General features: G+C 37.6%; 2 protein-coding genes and 1 pseudogene across 10 annotated transcripts in view; 1 reads left to right on the forward strand and 2 right to left on the reverse strand.

The window, feature by feature from the left end:
- On the reverse strand, positions 1 to 18359 carry LOC113679884 (4-aminobutyrate aminotransferase, mitochondrial). Of its 5 annotated transcripts, none has more exons than XR_016180339.1 (18): positions 18066 to 18255; positions 16467 to 16567; positions 16111 to 16140; positions 15558 to 15675; positions 14203 to 14252; positions 12784 to 12864; positions 11338 to 11430; positions 10747 to 10809; positions 8894 to 8957; positions 8007 to 8155; positions 7243 to 7324; positions 5744 to 5799; positions 5373 to 5434; positions 4255 to 4360; positions 3395 to 3541; positions 2211 to 2351; positions 1626 to 1737; positions 1 to 916 (listed from the first exon to the last, which is right to left on the reverse strand). XR_016180339.1 is itself a non-coding variant. In XM_027196859.2 (17 exons), exons 1-17 carry the CDS (start codon positions 18136 to 18138, stop codon positions 792 to 794), a joined length of 1512 nt encoding a protein of 503 aa, XP_027052660.2. In that variant the 5' UTR covers positions 18139 to 18359; the 3' UTR covers positions 1 to 791. The 5 variants fall into 5 exon arrangements, 3 of the variants coding, with proteins under 3 accessions (XP_027052660.2, XP_027052659.2, XP_027052662.2); XR_016180338.1 differs by having other exon boundaries at positions 5744 to 5811; XM_027196859.2 differs by lacking the exon at positions 2211 to 2351 and having other exon boundaries at positions 18066 to 18359.
- Positions 17662 to 23737, forward strand: part of LOC113679882 (uncharacterized) — a 26645-nt gene continuing 20569 nt past the window's right edge. For 3 of the 5 annotated variants that reach the window (XR_016180334.1, XM_089184521.1, XM_027196855.2), the window contains exons 1-3: positions 18284 to 18438; positions 21397 to 22488; positions 23375 to 23489. Coding sequence is in view for 4 of the 5 variants with exons in the window: in XM_089184521.1 (XP_089040647.1) it covers positions 21408 to 22488; positions 23375 to 23489 (1196 nt within the window). In the remaining variant the exon portion in view is untranslated. Of the gene's footprint in view, positions 17800 to 18283; positions 18439 to 21396; positions 22489 to 23374; positions 23490 to 23737 lie in introns of those variants that run through there. The other 2 variants (XM_089184520.1, XM_089184519.1) reach the window with 2 other exon arrangements.
- On the reverse strand, positions 19639 to 20603 carry LOC149038850 (uncharacterized; annotated as a pseudogene).

Genomic DNA, 23737 nt, shown 5'->3' on the forward strand with positions numbered 1-23737 from the left:
CTTTCATTCACGTAGTTTATTTTTGTTTTATTTTTGGAATGTCACCACATTCCATGAACAGCATAGCTCGATTTTCTGCATATAGACCCACACACAACTCATAATTCCTCCAATCCCTCTAACGAAGGACTAACGCTCGAAACGTCAGCTTTTAAGCTCTTCACAATGGCCGATTATGCTATCAACTCAGTTGATAATACTAAATTACCCTGTTTTACTCTCCCTCCCACGCAGCACCACAGTTTCTTTACAAACTTACCCTATTTAATCAAATGAGAGTTCAGTTGCATTGTTTAAACAGTCCAAGAGCTGAACATTCTCCACTTCTAAACTACTGCTTGAGCAATTCAAAATCACTTAATTCATGCTTGTCCTTCTGGTAACGAAAATCCCTTAAGACTTTAGGACGACGTCGCAAAACTTACTACAAAGCCAATAAACACGTCAGAAATTTGCGAATGGTAATCTGAGTTGTGCACTTAGATTTAGGTAGCCACTGGGGTGTATTCCTGAACCTTCCAAGTCTGTAACCTCCTAATATAACACAAAAGGGCCACGAAATCATAGTTTTCACCTCCATTTAACAGAGTGCGGTATGGAATAGAATTTTTAACCTTACTTCTATATAGCATCAGTACAATGTCATTGCGACATAACATAATTTAGATTTAAAAAATGCCGGAAATCAAAATAACTTTGTTCGTTGACAGTTTTCCTTCAAAAAAATCACTGCACTTGAAACAAATTTCAAAGAGAAGTATGGTTCACTCGAGAGTAAACGACATCCAACATCATCGCATTTGGGAGGCCACTTTGTCCATTGCTTCAAACAGAATATCTGCGTGACGTTGTGAAAAAGTCAATGTTGGTCTGAAGCGGATGCTTACTTCCCCACTCCCACCTCCCATCTCCACACCTGACGGAAAGGAAAAACGAAACAATAGTTAAATTCTGATTGCAGTTTCTCTGTGAATGAAGACAATCAAATACAAAGAAATCTGAAACTTTCCTACTTAACAAAAATTTTAACAGTCTTAACTATCAGGACAACAGCCTCAGAAACTCAATAATTTTAAAGTGCCCAAGCTCCAGGACAGGTTGGATCTGGTGCAGCACACTTCTAACGAATTTCGTTCAAATGTAAATTAAGTTGATCATTTCCAAGTTCAAACCAAATATGCTAATCTACCCGCTGTCCAAATGTAAAGCTATCTCGAGGAAGCGTCCGCGTCTATGTGGATAACGTAAGTTTATCTTTACTTGCGAGAAATTCCCTTTGATTGAAGATGATAATGGGACATAATATCACTAGAAACTCCATCAACAAAGGTACACAGCTGTAGGTCATGAGAAATTTCAACAATCCACGTCCAATTTCAACAATCCACGTCCAATTTTACCCTTGTATCGAACTTTCAATTAATTTTTTTATTTTTGAGAGTATTTCGTCACGAATGTGTCAGCAGGATTTCTTAGTAGAGGGGTCCTAATATAACGTTTTTGTCAAATTTAGTGGGTTACCAGGTAGCTTTCTTCGAAAAAGAGGGAGTGAGGGAGGGCGGGAAAGTCAAACGCACCCATAGAACCCTTTTCAAACCGCCCCCTTCCGTGACTTGGATACAAACCATTGGCTTTCATCTTTGAAAGAAATTCTGCTCTAGTATCTGCATCGGTGCAATCGATTGCACAGAATGTTCCTACACCACGGGCACGAGAAAACAATCCCGGATATTTTTCCTAGAGTATAAAAAAATATTGTGTGAACAACCTCATTACTACTCGTTAAAATTCACCTGTAAGTAGTTACAAAAGGATATTAAATAAACATGTTAAGAAAATCTTAGAAAAACATCAGACTAGAGTTCTCCCCTAAGTGATGAAAAAAAGTTTGCTACCGCACATCGCCTCTCACTCCTCACTTTAATCACTATCAATCACGGAATAGATGGCGAGTAGCGAAACCAATGAGATTACAGCATTTGTGATAGAATGCTAGTAGATTTATAGTATTGACTGTTTTATGATAAGCTGGATTATACACGCATTTTCATTGGTTTTTTACTCATGATCTACTGAAGAACAGACAAATAGTTGACGTCGTCATTAACAACATTTCGCCTTTTTATCAAATAAAACAAGTAGATTCCATGTTGCCTTAGGTCTGTACATTCACATAAGACGTCAAAATCAGGTAAGAACAGCAATATCACCTTTTTGTTCTACCACCTTTTGACGTCATCTGTGATCTACGGTAGAACCCCGCAAACTCGAACAAGATCCGGTTTCCTTGGATTTGATCCCAATTCCTCAGTCATTTACGATCAGCTGACACGAACTCGGTTAACTTTACCCTGAGAATTCGGCGGTCGATAAACGTCAAAGATAGCTAATTGACACGTCTCAATCTTTAATCACACGAACGTGAGAACATGTGTGGGAAACGTAACACATTTGGCTAACCTTCCCAAACTAAACGTCCTTATCAAAAAGCTGTTATAAACAAATTAAATGTACGAAAAGGACTAACAATTGCGCAGGAATGGTAAAACTTGAACATGATTCCTTATTAATTATCAAAGGGATAATTGAAATTCAACCGGCAATCTCAGTCGAAAACTCAAATACCGCACTAACTCGAACCATTTTTCGTTTCCCCGGTGAGAGTTCGAGTTAGCGGAGTTCTACTGAATTTTTGAACATACGCACAGCAATATGGACTCTATTAGTAAGTTAGCATGAATCCACTGGCTGTTCTATCACAGGAGCAAAAATCTGATTGGCTACGCTACTCGCTATCTATTGGGCGACAGATAATAAAAGGAAATAGGCGGAAGTGGGCTCTGCCCTTATTTACTATCACGTGATAAAAATCGACCTCACAATCTTATCCTTGTGTATCACAAAAATTTGGAAAAACTATTTCCTCAAAGTAAATGATTTATAACAGCTTGTTTTATAACCCGCGCTCATATTCACCTCCGAGCAACGCTTGCGGGACTTGCGCCCGATAATATTTTAACAGTTGCAGGAATCAATGAGTTAGAATCGTCTTTTTTCGCAGAATTATCTCACTGTTTTAGTGTATACTAAAAACTATTCACTGGTGTCGGTGCAAGAAAATTAACGAAACTCAGTAGGGAGAATTACTACTTAGAATTTCGGAGTTAAAGGGTTAAAAATTTAAAACCAAGGGACGAAGTGCAATTGAACAATGAACTAAACCTTGAATACTTTTTTGTGTAAGATTCAAAACAATAGCATATTTACTCCTCTCTTACTTTGTCCAAAACGAACACTAGTCTATATAGTACTGACACTGTACGAACCACAGCACATCACCTAACACACAATGACTACATCACAACACACCACATCACATTAAAGATGTGATCACCTGCATGTGTTCCAAGCCATTCAACAAAACCCTGCCACTTTCTTGTACTCTTTGAAGTAAGCTTTCCTCTCGCACCACTTTAACAACTTCTTTTAAAAGAACAAGTTTGCTTTGATCCCCCATCCACGTGTTAAAGATACGTAGTGGCTACGAAACAAATAATAGAAACTGTCGGATTATGAAACAATTACCAAAAAAACAAATGAAGTAGTTTTGAAGTTGCTAATTTTTTGGTGAGCTCAGCGCAAGCGTCGACTAGTATCTGACCACTTTCCACACTGAACGGTAACTACCACCACAGACACAGCACATGGGAGTGTTGCTTATATATTGCTTCCTGCTGATTTAATGTCTAATAGTCTTGGTGGATACCAGACATGGCGCTTTGCATGTTGTGAATAGCGGTCGTCTCGTTCCCAGTCCCAGTCCTAACAGAGCACTCTTACAGAATAAGCGGACCGATATTTCTAAAAAACGAACCGAGAGTTTCCTTTAAATTTCATCAGGACAACGTCCACCACAAAAGCGGGATACAGGTAGGAAGCGACTGATATAACCGGACTGATATATTTACAACGGAATGATATGACCTGCGAGCTCTGATTTATGGAAGGGTAATCACCAATCCTGCTTTGGCATTGGGTACAACTTACTTCACCAACATCAGTGCACAGACTGCGACTGAGACAAATGAGCAAAAATGTACGTATGGTTACAGCTGGAGTAAATCATTCTAAATGAGAGAACAAATTTCGCACAGAATACAACATTGCGGCACATACTAATCATATTCAATATTTGTGATAACAATATTTGCAAAATAAAACTGCAACACGTTTCTCTATTGGAAAGAAACTAACCTGCTGAACTCGTATTTCTGGCCTATGGTAGAACCCACCGATTAGCATCTTTTTTGAGAAGGTCACTATGTCAGGAGGTTCAATAAGACCCCAGTGTTCGTGTGCCCTGCCGGGTCAATAAAAAGATATCGTATATAAATTTTTGGCTTTCATTATGTTCTTAGCATGTGCAAAATCGTAAAAAAGGCGGCTCCTGCGTGTCAGATGTCATTTTCCTTAATTCTTTCTTAAAGAAGACTTCAAGTCAAACTGAGAAAAAATATTGAGCAGTTACTAAAATTTCAGTAAGGAAAATGTATTATGTATACCTGTAAACAAAATGATTAAGAGAATTTCGTGTAAAGGCAACAAAATTTACGAACTAAAAGACCTATACAGATAAGAATCAAGGGGCATAACTGAGACATCTGACTCGCTAAAACGTAGACAACAACACGTATACAACACGGGACGCTGCACGCTCTGCAGTGATTTAACATTTAATGATCGAGGTCACCACAGTTTTTCACATGCAGGGTTAACGAGGCTGATATGGCAACTCCAAAAACATGGATCCCCTTGATCAAAAAAGAAAGCCGCGACTCAACGGCACGGCAGTGGACCGATGAGGGAATTCATCATCGAAATGCGCCAATGACAGCTTTTGAAAACCAACCAATCACAGCAAAGCATAATGCAACATAGGGCAACCACTAGCCCTCACCGTCTGAAGAAAACTAGCACTCTGCAGTTCACACGTTGCAATTCTCATCGCGACCAAAAACTGGTTTGAAATTTTTGGGCGAGTTTCGTTTCCATGATAAAAAAAAATTGCAGAGTATAACAATCAGAACCCGTCATTTGCGCATATATTTTGAGGAAGAAGGAAACATTAGGAATGCGTCATTATTACGTCTAGGTGGAACTACTCACTACCTCCGCTACATTATGTGATTGCTGACTGTGTGGGAAGGAAAATGTTTCACTCGAGGTCATGTCGTACGCACCAAGCGCAGCAAGGTCCTTACAACAGGGAATTTAGCCCTTGGTCATAATGGTACCCAGCGTGGCGATCTCAAACTAATAATTTTCAAAGACGCGTTCGAGCTCGGTTAATAGAGGTTAATATTCATACTTACCAGAATTTACCGGTACTTCCACATCCTGTCTGTACTTCATCAACGATAAACAGAGCATCAAACTGCCAGAAAAGAGTTAAGATCATAATAATAACAATAATAGTAATAACGATCTTTCTATGTTAGTTTGCTTTCGCGTGAACTGGTGTGCTGTTAACGACATAAAAACAAATCAAAAAATAAAAGAACGTTACACTCAATAGATTTAACTGAACGTTAACGTGTGGAAACAACCAGCATACTTAGTCACTTTTGTTGTGTATGTGAAAAATTTTGCGTGCATATGTAAGTATAGATGTACAGCCACTCATGACGACCCAATTTCATGGATAGATGGGATTCTCTAGTAACCAGGATCACTGGATTCTCACCTCTTTAGCGATCCTCTGAAGAGATTTAAAGAAGTCAGCACTTGCATGGTTATCTCCTGAAAGAAAATCTAATATTTCAAGAAATATAATAATATAAATAGGAGCAAAAAATATTCGGTGTGTAGCCAGGCATATTAAAAATTTTGGTAAAAAGAATTAAATCAAAGTGCTCTGTGAGCAAACTCGTGAATTGACACACGATTCTTTGGATTATGTTTAATGTTATCTGGTTTAGGGTATATTATGGTTGATTGTCATATCTAGAGTACGAGCAGTAGTTCAGTGTTCGCTAATGTAGCAAAGAAACAAAGTAACCTTGGGATAAGAAGGCATTACAATTGAAATGATCATGCTATTGCATTTGACAAGGGTGGATGATGTCATGTGTTTTAAACGTATATCATTTCTGTTTCTGGTTCAAAAGAAAAGGTTGGAAGTCAATGTGGGTGAAAAGTGAAATTTACTGTCTATCATTGTAAATATTAGAAAATCAAGGCAATACTGTCTTAATGAAAACATTAACGATTCCCTCTTTATCAAATGAGACAAACGGGAACGAGTTTTGAGTGATATCACTAAGCCAAGACTGCCACCGTCATTTTGGATCTCCGCCTGGGTAGATTTTAGTCACGTGCTGGGTAACGTATAATCAATAACAAGATAGAATTTCATTTCAGGCCTATTTATCAATTTTGTGGTGTGTAACTTTCGCATTTTAGTACGTAATATGTATTTTGAATCTTCAAATTGTCTTGAAACGTAAAAGAAAATTGTTCTTTAAAAATTCACTGAAAATCGGTAGCTAAAATTGTTTGTTTAGGTGTTATTTGATTTTCGTGTTAACTTGTAATTTCGTTAGTCGCCGGCATGTTCTGTTGCTTCACACGGAAAAAACACACGATACGAAACGTAATGATCGATTTTGTCCTCGATCTCACGCCGTAACAGAAAAAGCTTTTGAACATCTGTAAACTCCGAGCGCTTCGCAGTAAGTGAAATTTTCAATGAATCTTGGGATTGTTCTCAAGTTTAAGGATTGCAAATTACAATTTTATGAAAAACGAAGGTTGTTCCGTTATTTCAGTGTGAATCCTTGCATGCCTGCCAGTCACTGGCGCCGCTTGTTGAAACTAAAACGAAAAAAAAAACTCTTTTAAGATTATCATTGGCTTCTTTGTCACCCCACCACTATTCTTAACAACAAAGGTCGCCATTTCGTTTGTTTATTGCTCGCCACTATCAAATGCACTCAAAAGCCTAAAATCGAAAAAAAGTTTACAGGAATCGAACAATCGAGCGAGCGAGTGAGTGTCATTCCCCACATCGTATCTAGAACTCGCTGTTGCGCATGCGCGCAATTCGAGTTAAAAAAAAGGTGACACTGGCCGAAAAATATATTGTTCTAGACGTTTCGTTTAGCCAGTGTCAACTTTTTTTTTTCTTTTTACCAAAAATTTTAAATAGGAGCAAATTTGATTCCCTGTTGTTTACACTCTTACCGCCTTCAGCTTGAATGGGTTCGACGATTATTCCTGCAACTGGTTTGCCTGCATTATTACTATCAATGATAGCTTGACGAGCCTATTGTAGAGAAACAAGAATAATAAATAAGCAGTTTAAGACTGCATGCAGCTACTGATATTCCTTTAAGTTTCACGAGACATTTCAGCAAGGAAAAGTACTGTTTTTTATCATAGGCAATCCTTAAATGATCGTGAGGTGTTTATTGTCTTCTGCTGTCTTCTATAGTGTCAGCAATAAGCCTGATATCACAAAAGGGGAGAACTCAAATGTGTATCGAGTAAGAATGTCAAACTAATAAGATACTCCAAATTGGGTCGAGATCGGAGGTCTATTGTTATATACCGTCACCTACTCGTTCTCTCATCCCCATAACCTCATGGCTACTGTCTCCCATTATAGACTGAGGTAGTAGCCACAACAAGGATGATAACATAATATGTTATTGGACATAACCCACAAATCACAAAAGGTGAGAACTCAAATGTGTCTCGAGTGCGCATATCGAACTACTAAGATGGTCCGAAACAAACAGTAAGTAGCACTGGGAAACATCGGGTCAACATAAGGTCAAAATCGGAATTCTAAAGTTACCATCGCTCACTCTCTCACTCACTCACTCATCTCGAAGATTTACGAGTCTCTTATAGGTGGGAGAAACCACAAAAACAGAACCACAAGACGTTGTGAGAATTGCAATAGCACCATCATCAGACTTCAAACTACTGCCAAATTACATTACCATTTCCAAACATTTTTCCTCTTCTGTTTTGTTTTCTCTTTCATAGTTTGCAAGTGGATATTTCAGGACAGGAAATGGCGCCTTCGGCCAATCAAATGTAGGAATGTCTACTCTTGCCATTGCTTTTGATCGAGTGGTAGAAAGAGCACCTGAGCAACAAAGAACAAATTCATTGCATTGTGACACTTTCACTATGCGCACTGATTAATGTCTGTTTTTCTACCTCGGAGTTAGACTATTGTTCTCATTGGTTCGTTGGTTCTGTCTAGCCTATGAAGGAGAGATGAAGGGGGGGGGGGGAAGGGTGAGGAATGTTACCTTTCATTAAATTCAATATCCTATTTTTCCAAATACAGAACTCATTTGAGGTGCAGTCTTAACTATCCCAGCTATATAACGGTGTCACCAATCGGCTGTCTCGCGCGAGGGAAGCCCTCTAGAGGGAACCAACGAGTTGCTACTGAGAGAACGCTGGACATAATTTCCACTGTTATTAATCAATCAGATTAATTTATCCTAAAATTAAAACCGCGATGTCCAAAGCACCAATCTGTTCACCATTCAAACGCTCCTGGCCGGCCATCATTCCAATGACACGAAGTACTCAGTTGATACTCACAGTTTGGTATAATGACCTTCCGCAACAAGGTTGAGGTCAAAAAGTTAAAAGTCTACATCAACATAGAAAAGAAACTTGCAATAAACGAAGCAGACGTTTAGAGACGTCTTTCTTAACATTTGAGAATTTGATTGCATTGCTACAATAATAAGTAAAATGTTCTCATTTAAATGTCTGGTAAAGAACGTCTTTTTGGTGTTTTTGCAGATCAATGCGTATTCCACAACAGTCTTGAATGTGTCCTAGTATTTAAAACAATTTAACTTACCCAGAGTTCGACCATGGAATCCTCTCTCAAAACCAAGAATTGTTAACGGTGGTGTGCCAGGAGCCTAACGGAGTACAGGAAATTCCCTTTTGTTAAACTATGTAAAAACGAACAAATGTTCTAGGCATCAAAAATCACTTGTTCCAACTACAAGAGTTTCTGACCTGATGTTTCGAGCGTTCGCCCTTCGTTTTTCGCTCAGACGAAGGACTAATGCTCGAAACGTCAGCTTAGAAACCCTTTACGGTGGCCAATTTATATTATCAAGTCAGTTGATTAAACCAAAGAAACGTCTACAGCTGATGATATTTTCATGGGACACCTTTGCAACTAAAGATCTAGCAGGAAATCCTTATAGCTCAACCCTCAAGACAGAATAAATTTGTCTATTGTGCCAAACCCGCAGGTACTTAAACACCCTTCGACACTGTCTATCAGCGATTTGACCCAAGTCGCTGGTCCACAACTATTTTTCTTTGCATGCCACTTTCGTTTTTATATTTGGTCTCCACTAGTAAATGTCGTCGCGCAGTAATCGGCCTGTGGATAGCGTTGTGGAGCTATTTCAGCTCGAGATGGTTTCAGAAATACCCTTTAAGTACAGTAGTCTTACGAGATAAGCGTTCGACGGAGTTCACACTCATTTCAGTTGTTTTAGTAGTTTACTGTTTGGTCTGATGAGGTCATCGTTACTTTTTTTCTTGGGGAAGACATAGCCGGCCAAGGTATTCCTCTGAGGGATAAACTGTCTGGTTTGTTGCAAACTAGTCTTGGCTTTAAGTAATGTCAAGTTGTAGACGATTCGTTTAGTTATCTGTCAATATGCGACCGTTTCCTAGAAACTATTTTTCGTGGTGAGCTTTCGTCACAGCTTATCGAGCAGTCCAAAAGACAGAGACTTCTTTCCTCTTCAACTTCGTTGGTCAACTGTGTGTCGGCATTCTATTTGTTGAGGTGGTCATAGAAAGCGTTTATTTCGTCTTTATGCGCGGCAGTAAAAGCATCGTCAGAGTTAAGTAACCAGAGTGATATTGTTTGTGGGCAAGTCGTAATTTTTGCAAAATCACAATTGCCATAAAGGAAACCAATTCATGACTTTTCTAACTCCATTGATTAGTCTTCGCGATGAACTTTTGCTCTTTGAATTAAATCATTTTCCTTGTAAAGTAAAACTTTGTCAAACCAAGAATGAACTGACAAAAGATGGAAGAAATTCCCGTAGCAGTTCTGAACAAGCGAGTGAGTCAATCCTTTCGCTCAGAACCGAAGATCGCGAGGGCCATGAAATTTTTGTCCATTCATTATCAAGTAGCATAAATTTATGGACCGATCTATTCAATGGAAGTGTATTTCAGGAAGGCGATGTTTTGATCAACATAAAAACAGCAATAACAGATGCATTGCCACTATATTGTCGAGACAGAAAAGAGACCAAGGGACTGAGACCTTTGAAAGACAGTGATGATGAGTAAGTATGGTTTTAATAACATTGCAATGCTGAAATTTTTAAAACAAAATGTTAATTGAACTTAAAACACATTTCACTGCCTAGAGTTACTCTATACATAGTCACAAGATCCTGGCGTTGTGGCAGAAACATGAAAATATCCCATGATCACGGGCCTAAAAAATCGAACTACGAAGTCAGAAAAATAAGTGTCGTTGTAGCGTTGCCAGCGAAGAATTTGTTCCTCGGGCTCGGCATCATCAAGTTAATCCAAGTTTTTCAAATTTGAAAACGATATCGTTAGTAACGCATTTGAAACTAGCTTTATATGTAGAATAATGCTGGACTGCCGGTGTTTAAATCTTCAAAGTTTAAATGATTAAAATAACTCAAAGAGTTACACCACCTGAGATCTCATGCAGCTTGTTAGGTCCTCCAAGGAGGGTTCAGGATTACCACGCTGTTTAGCCTAAAATGAGCGAATAAAAATCTTGGGATCATGAGCGTTTCCTCGAATGTATCTTCTACAAAAAGATGATAAAAAACACACAGACACACGCACTCACTGTACAAATAAGAGGCTGATAACTTGCCGAGTTTGATTCAAGGTAACCTCAAATTATGAATTCGCAGATGTGAAAGAAAGCAGACTGGAGTGCTGAATCAGATTATAATGACAAATGACTCAAAACTGATAATCTAAGCTCAAGAAACCATGTCATTTTCATCTCTGATTGTGATTCCAAAACGTTACATAATCTTCGGAAAACTGTCTTAAATGTACTTAAAACTAAACTACAGACAGCTCGGAACGTAAACTGAGGGACACTTTTGTAAAGGGAAGCACACCGCGAAGTTAAGATTTTTACGCTTACCTTTTAAAGATAGATATACGAACAATTTGATCTTAGAATAGATGAACAAGGTGAAAGTGGAAATTCAAAGTTACAATTTAAATTAAAAAGATTGAAAGGGTTGATAGAGGATTGTTACTAACTTTATAATGCATAAAAGCCAATTTAAAGGCATTCTCTACTGAGCACGTTCCACAAGCCATTGTAGTTACCTCAGGAAGTCCAGGTGGGGCTACCTGTAAAATAAATTACGAATGGATCAAATCCAAATAATCATGTCATAAAAGTTAAAGAAATCAGTGAAATTTGTTTAAAAATCATTTTAATTCTGCTTTTCTTCTAAATATGTGCGGTCGACGGCGAGTCTAAGACGTAGGTCAATATTTAGCAATTATTCGCCTCAGGCTCAGTGAATGTTGTGGATAAGTATATGCTACACAGTCAAATAAATAGTACTTTTCGCTGATTAGCTTATTCGGAAGTGAATAATACGTTTATTTTATGGGCGGCAGAATATCTTGAAATTGGTTCCAAGCCGTGTGGTTATGATAATGTGTAATCAAATGAATCAAACGGCGACGCGTGAAAATAGGACGTTTAACATAGTTGGTAAGCATAGGAAATCGTATGAACGCGAGTGCATTTCGTGATTTATGGGCACGAGTGATGTTTTGAAAGTTCTCAAAATTGCACGAGCCGTAGGCGAGTGCAATTTGAGAACTTTCAAAACATCACGAGTGACCATAAATCACGAAATGCACGAGCAGGCTCATACGATTTTTTATTTATTAAATTCTCGACAAAATTACTCCAACATTTTATCGAGTTGTTCGTGCTCGTATTCTTCCATTTTTGGGTTTACTTTTCGTTGAGTCGCCCATGTTTGCCAGACATTTAACCAGGTCTGTGTAGCTTTCAACGTGTTTTTGTTTTTCGCATTTTCTTTAAGTTGCTCAACGATGTTTTGGTTTGACAAAGCAAACCGGCTGTCAGCCATTTTTTTATAATTTGGTGTTCAAATTTGGCGCTTCCCCGGTGTTTCCATGGCAACTTCTCCGTATTGCACTCTATAACCTACTTATGCATTCATCATTGACCAATCAGAAACGCAATATTTTGTTGAGTATATAATAAATTCGTGTATTCAAACTAATTTGCACGAGCTTGCTTCATATTCCAATTGTGCTCGCTTATGACATCAGCAAAGAAATGCTTAGTGAAAAAAAAAGAAAAAAAACACTGGCACAGCACGTCGTAGTACAGCCGCGAATTTTTGTCAAAATGGTTTTCCGTTTCATTCTGATTGAGACAGACTTTGAGGAGCTCGAAATTAAAAGTACATATGCTAAAGGACACTGGATTTGGAGAGAGATAGATGGAATGAGCTTTCAAGTAAACAATACTTCGATTCCATTCTTTTGACTGGTAAAAATTACTTTTAAGTGTCCATATATCCTAGACGCATTGTTCAACAGAAATCTTGTTTTAAATCTGACAACTTCAATAATTGAATTGTCATAACATCAGTATTTGTCAGGCGACGAGGTTGAATAGTCACTCAAAACTAGCTGTTTCTTTCTCAAACTTACACTTAGCAGTGCATCTTTTAAATCTTGAAGAAAGGAGACAGGTGGATAGAGACCCAAGGCTGCTCGGTTGACAAAGGATGACTGTTATAAAGAAAAGATGAGTTTAACAGTAGGTTCTTGTATAACAGACAAACGTAAAGCCAAAAACAACACTTAATGGCATAACCACTGAGAATGGCACCTCTATCTACACCAGAACGAGGACCGACACCTACAGATCACCTACAGTGTGTACTAAGGACTGTTGAAATTAATTTGATACAATTTTGTTTTGATGTCTGCCTCTGTAGTCCATTCAAAAGCAATCAGGTCCCTAATTGCCATCTACCACCTTGACACCAACCTATTGCACTAACCACATAGATTTAGCCACCCTAACTGTGTGGATACCTCCTGTCCCTCTGTGGCATTATGGAACAATCTACATCTGTTCAAATATCTATACTGATATTAAAAGTAATAACTACTCACTAAAGTGGAGGTGGCTATGGCGGTGGATTATTTACTAAGCTATAACTTTGTCTGAATTGTAAACTCTAGTGACTACACAGCCTACAATGCATGTATTTAAAAGCAAAAACTAGCCACCTGCCATTCCAAATGTGATCTATTTCATTTTTTGATGTTTTATTTACTAAGAAACTGGAGCAGGATAGGAGAACACATGTGAAGGTCATCAAAACCCCTCCTCTGCATCATACACTCTCCAACATGTTCAGTTTTGTGATTATTAGCTGATGGCATTGAGCTCATCTTTCTCAGAAAAAAAAAACAGTCTTCCCATTTTGCAAGACACAGCAAAGGTAACTTCTGCCTAATTTTCAGCCAACAGATGACTATAATCCCCTACAGCCCTGTTCCCCAGGACTATTATGACACCCTTCCATTCCTTCTGACCCAGTGAGCACCTCTGACCTTCGTGCTTGTTATCCTATTACACAGTGCTTTGATATATATGTGGCATATCTTTGGTTTTGTTTGTATTGTTTATATGGGAACACTATCCTGACAAAAAGGGGCAAATTAATATTTAATTTAGTTAACAGGGATGAAGGAATTGTGTTACAACTGACCTCATCTTGTTGTGTATCTCTTTCTCAACTGGATCATGTGTCTCAAGACATAATCATTAGTTATCCCCACCCATTATAATATTGGCATTATATACATGCCAATAGTGATAACAAAATCTCATCTTCACAAATTACATCACTGCTGTTAGAAAACACATTAAAGCATATATCTAATAAACTTGACACACATTTTCTGCAAAATCACAGATCTGAATCAATGCTGACTATCAAGTCTTGCTGACTGTAGATTATTGCATTGCACCACCACCTATGATAAAACATTATTTATCACAATTGTCACTTAAGAGTTTACTTTGAATATATTTCAATTAGTCATTCATCTTACCACATTCTTTGGATCTTGTAAAGCTTTAACCAAAGCAGGGTGATTATAACCTATGTTAAAGGAAGATGATTAAGATTAAGAGTAAGGCACAAAGATTGAGCAAGCACATCAAGCAAGTCATTTATGTTTTTCCTGACTAGCCCAGACAGACACTCCAGATGGAATTACGGTCAAGTCGCCGACAATTCAACTCGCTGATGTATAAAATTGATTAGAGACATTGGTGAGTTGGTCTTCAATCCAGTACAACTTATCAGAAGTTTAACACATAGAAAAGTAAAAGGTCTTTAGGAAAAAAGCAATTTTTTTCTTCCAACAAAGTTTATAAGGATCTCATGATGAATGAAGCCAGGTAAACATCGCCAGTGACTTAGAAAGCTTCAGACATGAACGAGATATTATTGAGCGTGACAACAACACTGTAAAACTCAAATCACTGTAAATCTCTCATTATGTCAATCGGTCAGATTTTTTTAAAGAAACTTGGCTTTCTGGACAAGATATTCATTTAAAAAAAACAATTATTTTTATTTCCAACAAAGTTTATAGGGATCTCAAGGCAAATAAAGCAAGGTGAACATCGCCAATGACGAAAAAAGTTTTAGACGCGAACGAGTTATAACTCGTTGGCGTCTGAAGCTTTCTTAGTCATTGGCGATATTTACCTCGCTTTATTTGCCATGAGATCCTTATAAACTTTGCTGGAAGAAAAAAATTGATTTTTCCTAAAGATCTTTTACTTTTCTATATGTTTAACTTCTGATAAGTTCAATACTTGATTGAAGACCAACTCGCCGACCATCAAGATTGATAGCTGAGCATGCTTAAACTTAAATCTGTCACCATTTTGCAATCTTTCCACATTGTATTCTCTTCTGCTGTCCTCTTATAAAGCAGTACAAGGCCAATGGATGTTATGGGTATAGTTGCCAGAAACCCTAGAGTCCATTCCATACAAACTGCATTGTTTTATACTGTTCAATACACCTTTTTATATAACACTTGTGCTAATGTATCAAGCCGCAATGTTTGTTCACATCCAGATCTTGCAGTTCAGAAACCCTATGGAACCTCCTTAAACCAAAATTACACATTTTAAAGTATTTCAAAGATTGAGTAGGATTGATGTGATTTCACAGGCATAGAAACTCACAATTGCCTACCTCACAATGCAGGAAACAGTCAACAATATTAAAAAAAATGTAGGCTGTGAAGCCTTGGGTCACTGAGCTGCAGACCATGAGGGGCTTGCTTTTAGCAATACCTTTTCCATTATTCAGTTACAATAAGGGGTAAAATTATTCAAGAACTTATATGCCAACTTAGAAAACAATGCACTCCTTAACTCAACAAACCTAATGGAACAGAAGCAATTTGTTGAAAAACATCTAACAAAACATTGCCATCAGCATCAACAATGAAGTTTCCTAAACTCTTCTCAAAATCAACAAAATATGACATTCCCTTTGTCAGCTGAAAAAAGGAAAAGAAAAAAAGAACTGTCTAAAAAAAATTAATTTAACAATTTTCCAAGTGGGAATGAGGCCTATTGCAGTAAAAAGCTATTGAAACCCTTGCCATTGGGCCCTGACTCCATTATAATTCATTTTTACATTAAACCTGCTGGTAATTCATACTTATTCTACAGTTTGAAAGATCAGCTACATGTACACAGAGTAATATGACTGAACACATTATACTGTTAATGCAAATCAAACAGTCAGCAGCAAGGACTGTCCATACAGTGAGCTCAACATTCTATAAATCCAACAGCAATGTTAAAATTTTACTCAAACTCAGATCCTCAAAGCCTGCCAATGCATAGCATTGTGGCCAGCAAGCATGAGCTAAGTTCCCACAACTGCAGCTACAAAAATATCACCATACAAATCATATAACAAAGCAAACCTGTACGTGAGACAGCTCTGCCATCAACTCCTGCCATAGAACCAGCAGAATCAAATTATTTTACAAACATTGTTAAGGTAATAGCTAATTATTAACAAACCATCCACAAAAAAATGGCTGAGGATAATCAAATATATGAATGTTACAGCCTAATAAAGAAAGACTCCAACTTGGATTCATTGAGGGTTGCAACAACCACACTAGTCAATGTATCATTGGCTAGAATTCCAATGAACTTGATTTAAACTTTTACTATAAATTAATCATAATGTTCCTTCAGTTGGATTATTGGAATAAAAACTATTCACATAGTCTGTTATACTAAATACAATCCCAAACTAACTAAATAAGTTTACTTGTGAGCGTGGTCCTGGAATTGCAGTCTTAATTGTTGGCTTGTCATACTCTTGAGAAGGTGAAGAGAACCTGGCAACCAATTTCTGAGCACCCAAACACTCTAAAACAAAACAATCAACTTGTGGCTTAAATAGTGGATAGACAGTGAACTGTAATTAAAGTTTTAAGCACAGATCCTTTCATGCATTGCTGCAAAGTTTTTGTGCAGTCATTAAATGGAACATGATAAATGTGACAGAAACTTGATCTTTTGGTGAGGCACATTTTAGTTTTGACATTTTGCTCAAAACCTGCCTGGGCAGGTCAGATGTACTGTGTCTTTGAAATTTCTAACTAACTAAAGAGTATGTAAAGGAGATTTGAAATTCTAACTGAATGGAGAGAGAAGACCTAATGTAAAGAAAATTTCTAAGGCAAAGGAGAATTACACAAACACAAAGATGGTAGATGGTAGATGGCACAAAGCAGTTTCTATTTGGGAGGAAAATTGTACAAACATGCAGATGAAGCATAAATCATCATGGTGAATGAGAATTTGAAATTTCTGTGAGGATGTAACATCCAGACTAAACATGAGATCAGAGCAAGTGGACTCAATCTACATGTAGTAGCTCTAGATGTAACACCAGCAAGCAATTATTGTGAAGTAATTGGCCTCACAGACCCAGACAACATAAGTGCTGCAGCAAAAGAAGAGGAAAAGTTTGACAAATTTCAGGACCTAGTGAGAGAGATGGAAAAATATAAAGGTCCCCAAGCAAGTTAACATTCCACATGGTTTTGGGGAAATTATAGTCTCAAAGTATTATCAGGTCCAGCAGGCCACTGGCGACCTTTCTTAGGCCAATTGTAATTACCTGGCAATCTAACCTTCCAGTGAGAAGGTCCATGGCAGGTTTGGGAGCCAACTCAAAAAAAAAGTTTCCAGTGTCTCACCATGGCTTTCTATTAGCAATGGGGCACCAAATAGAGTTAACTAACCATGGCACGTGCTGAACACTAATGATGACAAATTCCCAAGCTCTCGATATACTTAACTTTAAACCGAGGAAAGTGACTGTACTAAAAAAAATGCTTCTGTAATACATGGGATCCGTCAAACACGTGATACACCTTTTGGTAATGGAAGATCAGGGTAAATGAGATGTTTATATTGAGTGTCCTACCTCAACCCACCCGTCCCAAAAAAAAACTGCCTTCATATTCTGCGGTTTTTCTGAGATGTTCTGGTTTTCCAAATTTGTGAATGTGTCACCCGCCAAAAGCGCTACCACACGACCTGGAACGTTGGGAAACAACAAAGTCTCAGAGAGCCTACTGCAGGGTAAAATGGTGAGTCAATTTTGTAATTGACGTCTTTTTAACTCAACAGTACTCGCGAGCAAGAGTTACATTCACGTTGATTTCGTGGCATGAACTTTAAGGCCACGGGAACCTATTCGAATGCATAATTTCGACTATGCCTTTTCCCAAGCGCTCCAGCCATTTTAAATCACTGGTCTGATAATTTCCTCAGTAAAGTCGAGACCAATTAAAATTTTTAAAATTATATTTCTACACTAATTGACACAGCGAATAATAAGAGAGGGTTTTCTTACCTGCAACTCCTGTTCGTTTGAACAAACAGTTTAATTTTCCCTGTATATTTGCTCGTGATCCGAAGACAGCCATTTTTAGAGTCTGAAGGGATCTCTTCTCTGGAAATATCCGTTGCGCAACGACGATTAGGAGTGACCTAAGGCTCTCTTTTCAGCTACACAATCATCACTACAGGTCACGCTTTCCTAATATTCCGGCGGTAGCGAGATGATTCCTCGACTGTTGCGTGACATCCCAAAGAACGGCTAGGAAGGGCTACAAATGAGAAACACATTCCCAATGTTTCTACATCCGTCGTCACACATGCGCCGACGGTGAGAAATGCCAGCAGGAATTTACAAGGCTCTCTTTTTTGTCTTTGAGTGAATCAGGGTAAGTATTGTCCTTTATTTTGTGGTTCAATGTAGTGAATTGGAACGTCAACAACAACCATCGATATCTGCTCTGAAGTTGAGAGTCAGCAAGTTTTATCGGAGAATAGAGCACAGATATATTTTTCAGTTATGATGAATATCTAAAGATGGTCTTTTTGCATGGTTTCTTGGACTCTTTCATTTTCATTTTTTGTCATTATTATCTTCCAATACTCCCTGAAAAACTTTTCTTGCGACAATTTTGTGAAAGATAAAATCCAGGACATTTTATGACAGGCTTTATTGGTTCGAGCTGACTGTACGGGCGAGCTTTGTGACAAGCGAGCGACGCGGAAATACCAGTCGATCTTAATCAGTGATAATAATTAGTCACTGTGATGAGTAATGCTTGTGTAGGTGGATAGAACGCGTCATGTGCACGTGCTGTTGTCTCACATTTCGCTGAGTTAACTGTTGTTTTTCTTTTCATGAAAATGTATAACTGATGAATTGATTCTTTCTCAAACTTTATCATAGTTTCGATTAATTGGTAACGGGACTTCGTGTTGTCCAATTCTGTTTGTAATCATACTCGTGATTAATAAATCTGACTCCCACTTTGCAGTCGTCTGATTTTGTCAATCACCCCTATGATTACAGACCGAATTGGACTCCACTTGGTCTTATTACCATTATTAATTTATAAGTCTTGTCACATTATGGCATGAAAACTTTGTATCATGTTGTGCATGCATTAGCATAGTCATTTACATTATAAGGTTGTGTTTAAAAGAAGAGCAGAACCAATGAGGATGTTCATCATAAAAATTCTAGTAACTGGGGCTACTTACAGTCAAAATTCCTCAAAGTTGTTTAGCATCTGATAATTACTGACTGCAATAAAATCCTATTGTGCTCCCTTTGCATTATATTAGCAATTTCAGTCTAAGAAGGTAATTAGGTCTTCAGTACAGTCCAAGTTTCTAAGGGAAACTGGGGATGGTCTGTTTCGTTGGCTGGGAAATTATCAGGGGTAATTCTAAACAAGCTAAAAAACTCGATATTGCAGTAAGCTAACTGCACTGCTTTATTAATAATAGTGCACCCTACATGCAGCAATATTTTTAATATTGCAGCTGCAAATGTTTTCGATATTATTGTTTTATTACTTCATTTATTACAATTAGACATCATACAGCAGCAGACTTTCTTACTTACGTTAAATGACAATTTTAGTAGTATTGGTTCTAATCTCAACTGACAAATAATAGTCCTCTTCATCATTCTTTTCCTCAAGAACTTTTGTGTTTACTCCCATTTCTTTTTCTTCATTGTGTTTAACATGATTCTCAAACAACTCTTCCTCTTTTCCCTCCACATCCTTTTCAACTTTCTTAGGAAATGCTCCTTGCAAGATTTCACTTGCTTTTCATTTAAGTATTGATGATTTATATTTATATTCTCTTACCCCGTCAAATGACTGGTGACCAGTGGTTTCTACATTAACTTGTTCTGATACACTGCTTTGGTACAACCCCTAGGTGGAACTTTGTATGAGATAGTGGTTTGTGAAATACCCCTCAAATCCTGCCTTTGTCATGATTTTCTCTACTACATTTCCTAACTAATTTTACTACAGTTCTCCTCTCAGTTTGGGTAAAGCACACAAATAAAATGTGTTATCACTAATTTCTTTAGGCATTTGAGACAAATACTACTTATACAGCTTGACTGAGGAACGTTCTGTATTAGTTAAATTTTTACATGCATGAACAACTTTCCTTTTGACACACAAATGGCACAAACCCCCATTGTTTGTTTTATTAATATCCTCCATGTACTGCAAGAATTCACACTCCGATTCATCATGTTCTAAAGATAACTGAGAGTTTTTGAACCTCAAATTTCGGTGTTCCTGCCCAGCCTTCAAAGCAAACTGAATGCCAAAAACCCAAACCAAAGTATAGCAAAGAATCTCCCTGTTCTTACTACCTAAAAAACCATTTTCCCACAAAAAGTTTTCTTGGTCTTCAGTTATAAATTTTGCCTGATTGATAACCACACCTACTCCTTGTGCAGCTTTCTCTTTAATTTGAAAATTCATGCAGAATTTAAACTTCAAAATGTACAACCTTTCTTGTTAATCAAAGTTATATTTTGGTTACATTGCACTTGTAAACACATTTGAATGCAAATTTGCACTCAAAGGAGGATATCAGTCTTCTAAACCTCTGCTCTCCTAAAGAAAGAAAAACAAAGAAGCCTCTAGTAATTGGGTAAAGTATGGCCTTATAAAAAACAAAATTTCATTACTTTAAGACAGAAGCATTCATAAATACTTGCATAGTACTCGCATTCATAATTTGTGCAGATAATTTTGCTTCTGCAGCGGATGACATGTTAATTAATGGATCTATGAGGTCAGCCAGAAAATTTCATATATTTTTGTGGCTCAGTTTAAATAGCAATGTCTATTTTTAGTTTTGCTTGTCGAATAATACATGTGAATATTAGTATACCGGTAGTTTTCAATAAATTAAGGTTCCAGTTTTAGTCTCTGGTGATACATAATTTCTCCTGATGATGTTGGAGTCTATATGTTCAACAAGTATTGTGGTCTTAAGTTGCATTTTCTTCTCTTTTGAGGTAACTAATTTTGCAGTGGTTGAAGTTTTTAGACATCCAAGATTTTTTCAGATACCAGTAACCCATTTTTTCTTGTCACCTCTTCCCCCCACCTCCACAGACATGCACACCCACCATAATTTTAGCAAATGCTCCCTAGATAGGTGGTGTATATTGTATTGAAAGAAAAATGTGTTCAAATTTTTAGTAAACATTCCATTCTCAAACCTCTTGTTTTAATCATGGTAATTGATGGGATGTTGTGATCAAATTTTTTTTTATTTCTTTAAAATTTGAATTATTAGTTGTGACAGCTTAATTAATGTCTTCTCATTTTCCTTTTTCTCTTCAGGCAGATTTGATATGAAAATGCTCTACACATCTTTGACACAGCTTCATTTCCAAGACAACCAGAGAATAAAGCATGATATTTGTAACCTGGAGTTCTCCATCCCTTTTCAATCAATTTTAAAACATCTAGACAAAAAAGCCACAACCTCAGACAAACCAGCTTGTGTCTATATATATGGTGAGCCAGGTTGTGGACGTTCATCAGTCTTGCTGAATATCTGTGAAAAATCTATTCAACGCAAATTGTTAGCATCGAAGGTGTGTGGTTTAAGAGTCAGAAAAGGATGTACTCTAGAGTCCCTCTGGAATTTGCTGAGTGAAATCGCAAAGGAAAGAAAGGACCGAGAGACAGCATCTACACTAACAAACTCAAAAGTCGAGTTGAGCAAAAAATACAAAGTTGCCCAAGCTTTCATTTCAGCAAACTTCCAGTTGATTTGTGTGGATGATGCAAGTGCTGATGGTGGGATTGTTTGGTCTCATCTTTCAAAGCTGTTGAACAAAACTAATATTGGTGTTGCTCTTGTTTCCAGTGAGCAAGAATGCAACTTTCCTTTCAAAGAAGAAATAAAGGATTGGCAATTACTCTCTGTGAAGGTCAAAGGTCTTAACGTGCAGTCATTTACACTGAATGTCAGAGAGTTTTATTCTTCTCTGAAGTTAAATGAAGAAATGATCTCTAAGATACATTGCATATTGAATGGCAATCCTAGAGCAGTCGATATTTTGATTAATGTTTTCAGGGAATTTAACCTTCCAGATAAAAGTTTGCATTGTGTTTTTTTGTCCTTGGAAAATGACGGCATGGTGCATGAAATTGGAAAAGATGATCTCAATCCCATTTTATTGGTCCTTCAGTTTGTATTTGAACACCTAACTGCTTTTGAAAAAAGAGTTTACAGCCAGCTCTGCCACCTGCGAGAACCTCTTCCAGTTATTCATCTTTCAAAGGAAGCAGAGAAGCTTATAAGGCTTGGGTTGGTAACTAATCAAGCCAGTAGCCTATGTAGCAGCAAACAAGCGATTAATTTAGCATCCATATCAGTGGCTCAATGCTTTCAGCTTAGTGCAGCACAACTTCTTGATTTCTCAGGTAATTTAATGTTAACAACTGAGTTGAAAACGTAAATTAGCCACCGTAAAGGGTAAAAAAGCTGACGTTTCGAGCGGAAGCCCTTCGTCAGAGCGAGTGGAGGAATTGTGTTTTGTGAGTGAGTTTATATGAAGATAGTGGAGCTACGCCATTGGTGGGAATATGGTGACAAGAAAACAGGAATAAATTAGTTGATTGAAAAGCGCTCGTTGATTCCGTGGGATTAAGGGTGCCGATTTGGAAGATAAATTTTTGTTCTAGTGTTTTACGGCTTTCCGAACTGCCTAGATGTAAGGAAAGGCCGCAAACTGCCACATGCTGTTTAGAATGATTAGGAAGATTAAAGTGTCTAGCGACTGGTTTGGATGCTTCCTTGTCATTTCTTTTCACGCCGCGAAGGTGTTCTCAGAATCGGTCACCTAGTCGTCTTCCTTTTTCGCCGATGTATAACTTATTGCAATAAGTGCCAGTTATGCATTAAATAACATTGGCGGAGGTACACGTAAAGTGATCAGTGATCTTAATGGATCTCTTGGGTCCCGATATTTTCTCTGCGTTATGAATGAAAGAACAAGTTTTGCGTCGTGAGCGAGCGCATTTGAAAGTTCCAGATTGGTCATTGGTTTGAAATGAACTCCTGACTAAAAACTGGCCTATGTTTTTGTCACGTTTGAATGAAATAAGTGGGGGTTACGAAAAGAGAGTGCCAGTCTCTGAATCGTTTTGGAGTAATTTAAAATTTTTAAGAATGATAGATTTAACTGCGTGGTTGTGAGGGTGAAATGTAAGAGTAAATGGAATGCGGTCAGTGTTATCCTTCTCAGCCGTTTGTTTCATCATTTGAAACTTGAACTTGATTTTTGAAACTTGGAACTTGATTTCTCAGCTGAAGATGAAGCACCAAGCACCTTTGAATTGTGGTATGCTCTCTTGTCAAGTAAACTTCAGACACTCATTGCTGATGCAGAGAGGAATGCATGGCCTTTTGTCCCTGAGAAATGGTAAGTTGATTGATAAAAATTCTAATCTTTGTTGTTTTCGGAAATTCTGGTCGTGTCCACCAGTTCTTGTACAAATGGGGTTTAGTCTCTCAAGGAGCTGTTTTAGGTGTTGCTTCAAAATTCAAGGGAAACGACTACTATATAAGGCAATAATTGTGTCCCTGCACAACCTTATAAGATTAATATTGATCTTCCCTGGTTGTTTTGGACTTGAAAAACATTAAACACTGGCAGATATTCCACATTTT

This window comes from Pocillopora damicornis, chromosome 10 (assembly GCF_964200805.1).
Source record: "Pocillopora damicornis chromosome 10, jaPocDami1.2, whole genome shotgun sequence".
In the NCBI taxonomy this organism is placed as follows: domain Eukaryota; kingdom Metazoa; phylum Cnidaria; class Anthozoa; order Scleractinia; family Pocilloporidae; genus Pocillopora; species Pocillopora damicornis.

Bases quoted from the DNA above. Each gene is read 5' to 3' on its own strand.
- LOC113679884 (XM_027196858.2), bottom strand. From the start codon at position 18,138: ATGGCTGTCTTCGGATCACGAGCAAATATACAGGGAAAATTAAACTGT. The intron at 15,676-16,110 runs GTTTGCTTTGTT...TCCTTTTTTCAG, and splicing joins CAGAGCTGTCTCACGTACAG to CTGACAAAGGGAATGTCATA. The intron at 5,435-5,743 runs GTGAGAATCCAG...CTTTTCTGGCAG, and splicing joins TTCAGAGGATCGCTAAAGAG to TTTGATGCTCTGTTTATCGT.